Genomic DNA, 11,887 nt, shown 5'->3' on the forward strand with positions numbered 1-11,887 from the left:
AAGGAAAACATTAAATAAAAGAAGTATTCTTTGTACGTTCTCTTATTTTAATATATTATTTTATTTATCGATTAATTAAAAAAAAAAAAGTAACACTCAGAGAAAAGGGGGATTCCCAACTTTTAATACTTCCCCTTTTTTCTGCGTTTAATATCGGTAGTACAGTTGTATGTCAACTAATTCGGGCATCTTTTATGTTATGAGAATAATCACTCAGAATGTTTGTAGTGGGGGAGCGGGTTGTAGGAATGTGTGTTTGGTTTTCTTCTTCTTCTTCTTTTTTTTTTTTTTTTGGCTAGAGGAATGTGTGTTTGGTGAATATAATTTTTATTGGATAGAGCATTTTGGTCATTTTATAGCTAAAGAGAGTATTGAATTTTTCCTTTTCATCAAAAGAAAAAAAAAAAGGAGTTGAATTTTCCCGTATTATCCTCAATGCAAGGTACGTGTCATGTATCTAATCAATTCCCCAAAGGAGAAGTTACATATATCAAATCGATTCCTAAGGATTCATTCCAAAACATACTTTCATTGCTTGGAAGGCTATAATCTCTGCTTCCCCAACTCAAATCTTTCTTTCGGCGCAAATATATGTCAATTCTTAATTGTTGCCTTTGTTCAAGAGCTAAAGAGGACATTAATCACTTTTTCTTTAATTGTCCATTTTTTAATACTATTTAAGACAATATTCTTGTTAAATGCTGACCTTCTTCCGGGCAGATTCGGTCTTTCCTTGGGGAGTGGGAATGGGTGTCGGTGTTACCTAATTTTTAGGGTAATTCAGTTTGTGATGGTATAGGAAGAATGGTGTTCTATATATGTCGTCATCTTTCGTATATGGTGTGGATGAATTTTACAAGATGGTCTAACTCATCATATACATAATAATACATCTGCTCCTCTATAACGCCGGAAAATTATAGAGGATTAGGAGGTAACACAAGTGATCAATTCAAAAGAACAAAAGAACTCGCCATCCAAAGAAAATCCACCCAAGGGATAAGAGAACTTAAAAAGAACTACTTCTTTTCAAAGGCGAAAAACTCAAATTATGAATAAACTCCAATTATATTCCATTCCATTCACTGGTGTAAGCTTATATAGATGAGCATGGAATAACCTTCCAAGCATAGGCAATTTCCAAAAACTAATTGGAAAAGACAAACATGGGGAAGATAAACAACTATCCAATAGGAAAGGACTTTGGGAACCTTGAAAGGCATTTCCACATCTTGAAGAGTCTAGAAATATAATGGTTGAAGTGCTCAAGAAGTTCTAGAACTGAATGTGAATGAAAGTTGGACTAAAAAGATGAATTTCGGACTTCTAAGAATCTGCAGTCAGCCCAGACACACTCTACCAAAACGGTCATAACTTCTTCTATAAAATAGAAAATGATGCACTTTTTTTTTTTTGGAAAATAAACTTCTAGATCTTTCCATCCATATATGGCACGACTTCTAGCTCCTTCTAAGTTGGTTCAGGTGTCTCCATGAAGTAACCCCAAAGTCCTGACTGCAACTTTTATTTCCAGCTTCTAACCATTGGCTTGGGCTTGTGGGCTTATTGGAATGGGTTGTTAGCCCATTTGAAAATGCTCCTGCATCACTCTATCAGTTTTGAGGCGTGGCACGAAGCTCCCTCAATTATTGGCCCTTGCAAGAAGAGTAGGAGAAACAAGCGGATTGCTTCAGGTTGGGATTCTCTCCCTCAATTCATTTCCTTTGCTCCTCCCCCTCCCCCTCCCCCTCCCCCCTTTTTATTTTGTCCTGCTCTTTGCTTGGTTTTTGGTTGTTAGTTTCTCGGTTGAGTGTAATTATTTTTCTTCTTTCTTCTTTTGAATTAAAAATTTTTTGTTGCACTAGAATGTGAAAAGGAAAAGAATTTTCTAGAATATATGGATAGAAAATGACTCAAGTACAGTAGTTGCTGCCATTCAAAATGGAAATATATCTTGGAGATTTCAGTAACAATGGGTATATTCACGGTCTTTCCTTAGTCTCTATTGCTTGGTGAATTTCCCATTGCTATAGAGAAGGTAATGTCATTGCCGATTCCATTGCAAAGAATTGTGTTCTGACACAACGGTCCACTTATTGGATTTCTTACCCAAACTTAGTGTATCATGATATAATATGGGATAGTTTGAATAGACCTTGCTATCGGTTTGCTTGATGGACTTGAGGTTTTATTGTGCCTAATTTTTTGTCTATTATTTGTCTAAAGGGTACTGTTGAAGGCAATGTCGAAGGTGATCCCTTTGAATAAATTTTGAGATCCTTAATCTTTGCTAACAACCATGCCGAAGGTGGAGGCTTAAGGTCTCTTGTGTATGCCTTTTGTATACAGTTTCATTTGTAAGTCCATTCCTAGATGTAAATCTTGTATATCCTATTATATTTTGAGCTAATTATATACTTTACTGACTTTTAGCTAAAAAAAGGTTACACTCATGAACCCTAAACCTTGAACTAGCCAACAAGTATTCTACATTATGATTTAGTAAGTACATAGGTTGTTTAACCTAAAAAATAACCCAGTTTGGAAACATTACTCTGCGATGCAACCAGAAAGTTTCCCTTCTCTACTTTGGAGTACTACCCTTTTGAGTCTCCACAAAAAATGATGTGAGAGGATATTTTTTCTTTTCGGTAAGATATATGCGGGGAGGACTTTCGACAGATAAAGCCCATGGAGGCTAGTTAACCTTAAAAGAGAGACTCGTACCATTATGTCCAATATGAAAATTTCATTTTGCACAGTGCATAAATAGGTGGATTGGCTCGGTTGGGCTTGTTCATAGGCCTGGCTGAGCCAATTTGACCTTTGCATCATGACTGTTCGTTTAATTAATTAGGTTTACATTAGGTGAACATAGTAATATTTATAATTGGTTGGTCAAGTTCATGTTTTTTAAAATCAAGCTAAACGGACCTTAGACAGGCTACATGCTTGATTAAATCTAAACAGGCTTCATATGGGTCTTAAAAAGTCCTCAGAATATTCTAATAAATTAGGGACATCAAATTGCCATTTTTTATTAAAAACTAGTTATCTAAAAATACTCTGTACTTGAAATCTAAGCAACAAAAACCAGGCACAAACTCTCTAAGGCTTTAGGATGTGGGATTTTGGAGTCACAAAAGGAATTTAAAATGCTAAAATTATTCTAAAGGGTCAGGCTAGATCAGGCTCATAATCAATCGATCCCAATCGAATGACTGATGAGTATCCCACTCACACTTGGAACAACTGTTTATAAACATATCAGGCTGGTCCGAACTTTACACGATTGGGCAGGCCTCAAATTGACACCCCCTAGGGCCCTACGATTACCCTTGGAAAATGTAGCCAACAATAGTCACGTACATGGAAAAGATCTTAAACTGTTGGATTATCAGGGGGTGCATTTTTGGAGCTTTATTATCTCCATTTTTCTTTCATTATTTTGCCCATGGGCCCTTGTGTTTTTCTTCGTCACTCCTAACAAACAAATTAGTGACTGTCCGTATACTATAATTAATAGGATCTTCGCTGAACATAGGGGTAGTTATGTCATTTGGTTTTAAAATTTTGAATTGCTAAGCTTCAAAATCCATTGTCATTTGTAATGGATACTTTTGTAATTTCCCAAGCTTTTATTCCCGTTGTTCATTATTTTCTGGATAAAAATCCTCTGTAATTTCCATCTCGTGCAATATTGTGCAATACCCTATGCAGAGGTCGATTATTACAGAAATCTAGTGGGGAATTAAAACAAGCAAACAAAACGTTTGCAGGAGACTGATATGGTGCATATCAGAGTTAGAACAAGCAAACAAAACGTTGCAGCAGTCACCCCCACCCTAATTGTCGGTTCTGCTGCCATCCCCATTCTTCTTTTCAAGAGTTCACCTTTAGAGCTGATCGCTTTGCTCAGAACTTGAAATTTTGAAAACAATAACAGCCAAGGAGGACAAGAAGAAGAAAAAGAACCGTTGTGTGAGTTGGGGCAGACAGAGAGAGAGAGAGAGAGAGGGAATGGATAGAAATCTCTTAGGTTTTGAGTTAAAACATGAACCGGTTGGTTTGAATAGCCGATTCGGTTTGATTTAAGCTGAAGAACCACGGTTTTAGATTGTTTCATTGGAGGGTTAATCTGAGCCGTTCAATCCGAAATGTCCACGCGTTGACATCGACAGGGGTTATTGCACAGTATTGCACGCGATCGGAATTGCAAAGAGGATTTTTATCCCTTTTTTCTTGAATATAGGGCCATATATATATATATATATATATATTTTTTTATTTTTTTGAATTAATAGAAAAAGAGCGATGTACATGAACGGATTGAAAATCCAAGGAGAGATTATTTACAAGGAAACTATGGGGAACAGAGAGGCTAGCACATGATCTACCAAAAGATGCAAGACAGTCAGCTAGCTACTGAATTCTTTTCCCTATAAACATGAACAAAAGAGACATGACAAAATTAATTGCATAGTTGGAGGCAGTCTTCAATAATGTAAGTAATACACGCCTGGAGATCATCTGATTGTCTCCTTCAATAATAATAATAATAAGAGAGTGAAGACCTTTGGAAAGTGCTATACGCTGTAGTGCTAAAAACCACAATCTATAATGCTGCAGTTCAAGTTTGGAATAAACACACTTGAAATCAACATATGGAACAATCAGAATAATGAAAACAAACTGCAAACCATGTAAAAAAAGGAGATTTTCATCTCTTCAGAATATATACTTAACAGAACTTGAGGCCATGACCATGGAACTTCTCTTCCGTGATCTGGTCAATTCGTTCAATCATCTCAGATGTAAGATAGTTTGCCCAGTCCCCAACCTTACCTTTTCTAAAGAAAGCCCCATATCCAAGACCCTTAGGGCTTTTTCCAGCCTTGTTCACCTCAAGACTACTCAAATTCTCAAAGCTGCACAACCTCAAGATCTTATCAACCAATCCTTGCTCTTTTTCTTCCTCAGACGTGAAAGAGAATCCCACAAAATGAGCTACTCTTTTCAAAACACCACCTGGGTCTGCTTGTAACTCTTCATACTTGATGAACAACACTTGTTGAGGCCTTTCCAGACTAGCTCTCCAGTAAACCAACACATGATCCCAGAAAGGCCCAAATTGGGAAACCCCCTTGCAGAACCTCTCAAATGCTTCCATGGCACTCAAAGGTGGCTTTGAGACCGTGGCTCTGATCTTGTTATTAAAATGCCACATGGAAACAAACACATCTTTTGGATTCCGGTAAAGATAAACAATCCGGGAACCAGAATCGATCATGCTCTGTGGCAGTGATGTGAAAGGTATGTGAGTTCCAAAGAGCCTGGGAGAGGGAAGCGTTTCAATGTCGGGAAGGATTTCAAAATCAGGGATGATTTTGCTATCGTAAAGCCTTAGCTCTAGAAATGGCACTAGGAGCTGGGGGTTTTCGGAGAGCAAGGGATGATGATTGTAGGTGGGTGGGTACATACCGCGGTTAACAGCGGCGAAGAGAAGGGCTTTGATCCATATAGTGCCAGATTTTGGGGTGGTTGCAATGATAATGTCGCTTGAGCGAGCCTTGAAGTGGTCTTGGACTGCGAATACTCCTGGGCAAAATATGTCTGGATCAAAGAAGCCTTGGTAATGGCAGAAATGATTCTCAGATGCCCAACCTTCCTCTTTTGGAAGGCTTGAAATGAGGATTTTGTACCTCTGGTAGCTACTCTCATTTTCTTCCTTCGGATCTGCCTCTGCCTCTGCCATTGTTGGTGTAATTGTTTTCAATTTTGTAAAGAAATGCTAGTTGATGGTAACCCAATCGAGCATCGGAATGGATCACTGGGGACTGCAAGAGTTATTGCTTTATGGTTAGGCACTTAGGCCATGGGAACTGTAAAATGCAGAAAACTGATCTACTTATAGCACAATTTACAATTAATGACTAAATTTCTTTTTTCTTTTTTTTATTTATTTATTCTTTCCTTTCCTAATTGCTCAACTATAAAGCAAAAAAACCCTTGCGATGCCAAATGGCTATAGGTATTGCAAGGATTAAAGTATCGGTATCGGTCACCGTATCGGTCGACCAAAATTAAGATACGTATCGGAGGGTATCGTATCGTATCGGAGATACGCTAAGATACGCTAAAGATACGCACATAAATGGATATGAAACACCTTTTTAAACACTTTTGCATAAAAAATTTGTTAAAAAAAAACTATTGATAATATGTATTATGCATAAACACTAAATTGAGGGTATCGCACTAAGAATTCAAGGTTTGTAGTTGTCCCATAAATGTAAAATCCTTATTCCCAACCTTGATTTCCACTTTAGTTAGAGAGAAATATGATTGGCAGCAACTTTGGAACAAAAACCCCTCAAAAATTCGTGTTTCTGAAAAAAATACTCATCTTGGCCACTATATGACCGTAGCACTGTATCGGTACATACCGATACTCATCGATACGTATTGATCGATACATACTGATACTCACTGATACGTACTGATACTCATCGATACGTACCAATCGATACATACAAATACTCACCGATACGTATTGATACATACCGAACCGTATATTTCACATTGATTTTATATTTTTCATAGAGTATCAGTACATATCGATAGTGTATTGGTGCATATCGATATGTATCATAGGATATATATCGATACGAAAGAATTTTAAAAATTTCATGTATCGTATCGGTGTGTATCGTATCGGTCGGCTAAATTTAAGATACGTATCGGAGGGTATCGTATCGGTATCGGAGATACTTTAAACCATGAGGTATTGTGATAATCCATTTGGCACAGCCTTGACAAAATTGAGAACCTTACACCAACAATGGCAGACTACATGTCTTATAAAAATTGCTTTGTTAGTAAAACCAGAGAAGAGAAGGATGAATGAGAGTACCTACCAATAAGGATGTGAATTCAAAATCAAAATCATTTATCGAAATTGAGTTGAACGGTTTGTATTGAAACTGTGAAATTGTTTATTAAATGGTTCGATTTTAGTTTTAAAATTAAAATCGTAATTCAATTTTGGTTTTATAGTTTAAACCATTTAAATAAATCGTTAAATCGATTAACATATACATAGTATGTTTAAGCTATTCAATGTTAAGTTTACATATATTTCAATAAAAAAAAATTTTAATTTACATTAAACAACTATTAAAAATTTATATAACAATAAACAATTCAATTCAATGTTACAATTTACATCTATTTCATTAAAATTTAAAAAATAAAGAAGTTGTTTTGGATTAAAAAAATTAGAAATCCTGAGATGATTGGACGAATTGATCAAATCATATAAGAGAAGTTCCAAGTTATGGCCTCGAGTTTGATCAGTATTCTAAAGAGGTGGCATATTTTTATCTGGTTTGCAGTTTGGTTTCTTAATTCTGCTTGTTGGATATATTGCATTCATGGGGAAAAAATGTTGTATTGATAGCTATCTATCTATCTATCTATCTATCTATCGATCTATCTATCTATTGATGCACGGTTTCACTCCATACAATCCTACACAACACAGATTAGAAACTGCCTCGGAGGAAGCTTTGAGAAAGAGACTTCGATGCCTAAATCAGGTCATAGATAAAAAAGTAAAGAAAAAAAAAAGGATAGAGAACGTAGAGTAGTACATCCGTTGAGGGTCCTACCTTCCGAATCTGTTAAGTATCCTTTATATAGACGTTGATGATCACCCTCATTGGCTAGATTGTCCCCTTCATTGCTAAAGTGGACTCTTTATTTATTGACGAGCTCATCCCCTTCCTATGCTGAGTTGGCTAATCTTATAACAGTCAACTCAACTATAGTTAATTTTACTACAGCTAACTCAATCATAGTTAAGTCTTACAATGGCTAACCAGCCATAGCTGACCTATGGTTAGATAACTACCTATTACTTATTATTATTATTATTATTATTATTATTATATTTTATTATTATTATATTTTGAGAAGCTTTCTATAAGATTTTCATATTTCACAACCTTAGAAACAAAAGGGATATTTCATATTTTATAATAATTTGTTTCAACTGTTTATCCAAAAACAAACGAAGTCTAAAATGAGAATTTAATTACTTGTTGAATAGAATATTCCTACAATTATTGTTGAGTTAGAGCAGCATATTTCGGTTTCTATTACATGGGACTCAATTACTGCTCAGATCTCTTTCATTCATGCGAGTAGCTTTAGAGCTGAAAGAAGATCTTTGTGGATGAAGTTGACGGCTGATTCTCCTTAGTCCCCTACTCCATGGGTAATTATGGGTGATTTTAATGCAACCTTGCAATCTCATGAGAAGAGAGGGCCGGGCAACTTCAGTATGGGGTCGGCAGCTGAATTTGGAGCCATGGTTGATGCTTGTGTAATGGCTCAAGTGCCTTCTTCTGGAATGAAGTTTACTTGGTCCAACAACCGCCGCAGAGGTAATGTTCGCGCAGTGTTGGATAGAAGCTTCTGTAATGACGAATGGATATCTAGATTTCAGGATTGTGCCCAAACAGTCCTTGATCGAATTGCCTCTGATCACGCCCCTATTATGGTCACTTTAGCTCTGTCTCAGAGACAGCCTAATGCCCCTTTTCGGTTTCACAAATTTTGGATAGACCATACAGATTTTGAAACTGTGGTTAACTCATCTTGGAGTGAGTGGATTTCAGGGAACCCTATCTTCTTCCTCATGCTCAAGCTGAAAAAATTAAAAGAAGTTTTGAAAAACTGGGCTAAGACCTCGTTTCCACACATTGATAGAGCTCTTGAAGATGCAAAAAATAACTTAAAGCAAGTGCAGTTAGACATTGAAGCCAACGGGTTAGATGACCACTCTTTTGCTAGGGAAGCAGATGCAAAAACTTCTTTGATTAAAGCCTTGGATTTGCATGAAAATCTATGGGCGGAAAAGGCTAAAATCAGATGGATGAAGCAGGGGGACAGGAATTCTAAATTCTTCCATTTGTCTGCAAAAATGAGAAGAATTAGAAATACCATTAGATGCCTTAAGAAACAAGATGGGACCATTGTGGAAGGTCGCGAACAGCTGGGAGACTACATTGTGCAATTTTATGAGGATTTCCACAAAGCCACCCCTACTATAGATCATGTGGACCTTCTTGACTCCATTCCCACGGTTCTTCAACAAAACGATATTTTTTTCTTGGATTCTATCCCGGGTGATGAAGAGATAAAGAAGGCAATATGGGAGCTCGACCCGGACAGCTCTCCAGGTCCTTACAGGAGCTTTTTTTAGGAGATGCTGGAATATTTTTGAAAGGGAGGTATGTTCTGCAACTCGCCATTTATTTAGCTCTAGTCATATGCCTAGAGGCATAAACAACAATTTCTTGGTGCTGATACCTAAAGTGGAAGGTGCTTCCTCTCTGGACAAATTCCGCCCCTTATGCATGGGGATTTTTTTTTGCAAGATCATATCAAAAGTGATGGCTTTGAGACTTGAAAAATTCCTTCCTCGTCTGATTTCAGAAGAACAAGGGGCTTTTCAAAAAGGGAAATTAATTCATTCGAACATCAGTCTTGCATCAGAGCTTGCTAATATGATATTTGCTTCTACAAGAGGGGGTGGTCTTGGCCTTAAAATTGACATTAAAAAAGCTTATGACACTATTTCGTGGCATTTCCTGTTTCTGGTTCTTCGTAAGTTTGGATTCTCTGAGAAATGGGTTACATGACTGCATCAGATGTTGATATCGACTAAGATATCAATTATGGTCAATGGAGGCCCGTAGGGATACTTTGATGTTGAGAGAGGCTTAAGACAAGGGGACCCTATTTCTCCTTTACTCTTTATTATTGCGGAAGAAGTTTTGTCCAGAGGGATTAAGTCCTTGATTCACATGAATAAATTGAAGCCGCTTCAGGGTCCAAGAGGCGTCCCTACCCCTAGTCATATTCTATTTGCAGATGATATTTTTATCTTCTCCAATGCCACTATGAGGTATATCAGAAATTTAAAGGATTTTTTGCTTAAATATCAGGAATTTTCAGGCCAATGTATGAGCTTAGAAAAAAGCAAGCTCTTCCTCGGAAAAATCCCTCTTGCCAGGAAGCAGTGCATCTCTAACATTCTGGGCATCGCGGTGTGTAATTTCCCTACCAAATATCTTGGAGTGGAAATTTTCAAGGGAAGAATAAAGAAGGAGGCCTTGTTTCCGATCATGGACAAGATTAAGAGTAGACTGGCAGGTTGGAAAGGCAAGCTCTTGTCAATGGCGGGGAGGGTGGAATTGGTAAAAACTGTTATCTCTGGAATGCCTACACATAGTTTTTCAGTTTACTGGTGGCCTACATCCCTCATCTCTCTGATGGTGAGATGGATGAGGAATTTTATTTGAACAGGGGAGATTGACACGGTGAGGTCGATCACTGTCAAGTGGGACACCTTGTGCAAGCCAAAGGTGGAATGGGGTCTGGGAATAAGGAGGCTTAGAGATTCTAACAAGGCCATGCTCTGCAAACTTGTTTGGAGAATGAGAAAAGAGAAATCTACTGCTGCTGTTTTTCTCAGAGCTAGGTTTGTCAAGAAAGATGGAAGAACTCTTAAAGACTGTCGCCCCTCCTCTATTGCCTCAGGAATAAAAAAAATGTGGAGTTTTGTGGACGATAAGGAAAGATGGATTATTGGTAATGTTCTTCTTGCTAATTTTTGGAAGGATAAATGGTAGGGATAGAGATCTATAATGGAGGAGATCAACTTAGATAATTCCAACTCTCTAATCACTTCTGCTACAGTGGGAGATTTTATTAGAGAGGGACAATGGCATCTTCCAGAGGTAAATGCTCCTTTGCTTAAGCAGATTTTCAATCAGATAAAAAAGATTAAAATTCCCAGTGTGCAAACGGAAGATGTAAGTGTTTGGTCTTTAACGCCTATGGGGAATTTCTCCACGGCGTCAGCTTGGGAGGTCATCAGAAAGGAGTCGCCTAAGGTGCCCTGGGCCTCATTAATTTGGCAAAAGGACTTACCCCCTAGATATTCTACTTTTGGATGGCGGCTGGTTCACTGTAAGCTTCCTACAGACGAGAACATTAAAAGCAAAGATGTCTACTTGGCCTCTTGTTATCTCTGTGGGATGGCCGAATAAAATATTGATCATATTTTTCTCCACTGCCCATTCTCTATTTCTATATGGGAAAATTTTTTTAATTGTTTTGGGATTCAGTGGAAAAACCAGGTGTCGATTGCTAACTTCCTCTGGTGGAAGAGAAGAGCTACTGGCCTCAACGTTAAAAAGCCATGGAAGATGGGATTTATGCTAATTACTTACCATCTATGGTGGGAGAGAAATCAAAGAACGCATGAGACTAAGGCAAGACAGGCTACTTTTATTTTTGAATCCATCAGATGGGAGTTGATTCTATGCCATGGCAGTTCATGCAAAGAGGTTAAGGCAGTTTCAGACGTGTTATGCTGCAGGAATCTGGGCTTATCGATTTCTCCCTCAGTTTCTTCTCCACCCCTTGAGGTGCACTGGTGTCGACCGGCCCCTGGCTGGATAAAGATCAATGTGGATGGTAGTTCCTTGGGTAATCCTAGTAAAGCTGGAGCAGGGGGTGTGATGCGAAACAGTGAAGGCCAGGTTTGTGACTCTTTTAGTATTTTTCTGGGTATTAAGAAGATATACGAGGCTGAGTTTGAAGCGGTATTGGAAGGGATTGCAATGGCGCAGACTCATAATGCGACACATGTGTGGATAGAATCAGACTCAGCGTCTGTGGTGTCTGCGATTTAACGAAGGCAGATCCCCTGGTTTGCTCTCCAAAAATGGATTTTTTTTCTTCATTATTTGGAATCCATTTCTTGGAAAATAACTCACTGCTTTCGGGAAGCAAACCCCATTGCAGATTTTCT

The 11,887-nt window shown here is 37.8% G+C and overlaps 1 protein-coding gene across 1 annotated transcript; it reads right to left on the reverse strand.

Annotated features, from left to right (window-relative positions):
- Nucleotides 1-4,463: 4,463 nt before the first annotated feature.
- On the reverse strand, nucleotides 4,464-5,890 carry LOC122068103 (cytosolic sulfotransferase 12-like). Its single transcript, XM_042631946.1, has one exon. The coding sequence runs from the start codon at nucleotides 5,753-5,755 to the stop codon at nucleotides 4,742-4,744; it is 1,014 nt and encodes a 337-aa protein (XP_042487880.1). The 5' UTR covers nucleotides 5,756-5,890; the 3' UTR covers nucleotides 4,464-4,741.
- Between the last annotated feature and the right edge of the window lie 5,997 nt (nucleotides 5,891-11,887).

This window comes from Macadamia integrifolia, unplaced genomic scaffold, assembly GCF_013358625.1.
Source record: "Macadamia integrifolia cultivar HAES 741 unplaced genomic scaffold, SCU_Mint_v3 scaffold3408, whole genome shotgun sequence".
In the NCBI taxonomy this organism is placed as follows: domain Eukaryota; kingdom Viridiplantae; phylum Streptophyta; class Magnoliopsida; order Proteales; family Proteaceae; genus Macadamia; species Macadamia integrifolia.

What these genes read in the sequence shown, in the direction of transcription:
- LOC122068103 (XM_042631946.1), bottom strand. Translation starts at nt 5,755, where the DNA reads ATGGCAGAGGCAGAGGCAGATCCGAAGGAAGAAAATGAGAGTAGCTAC.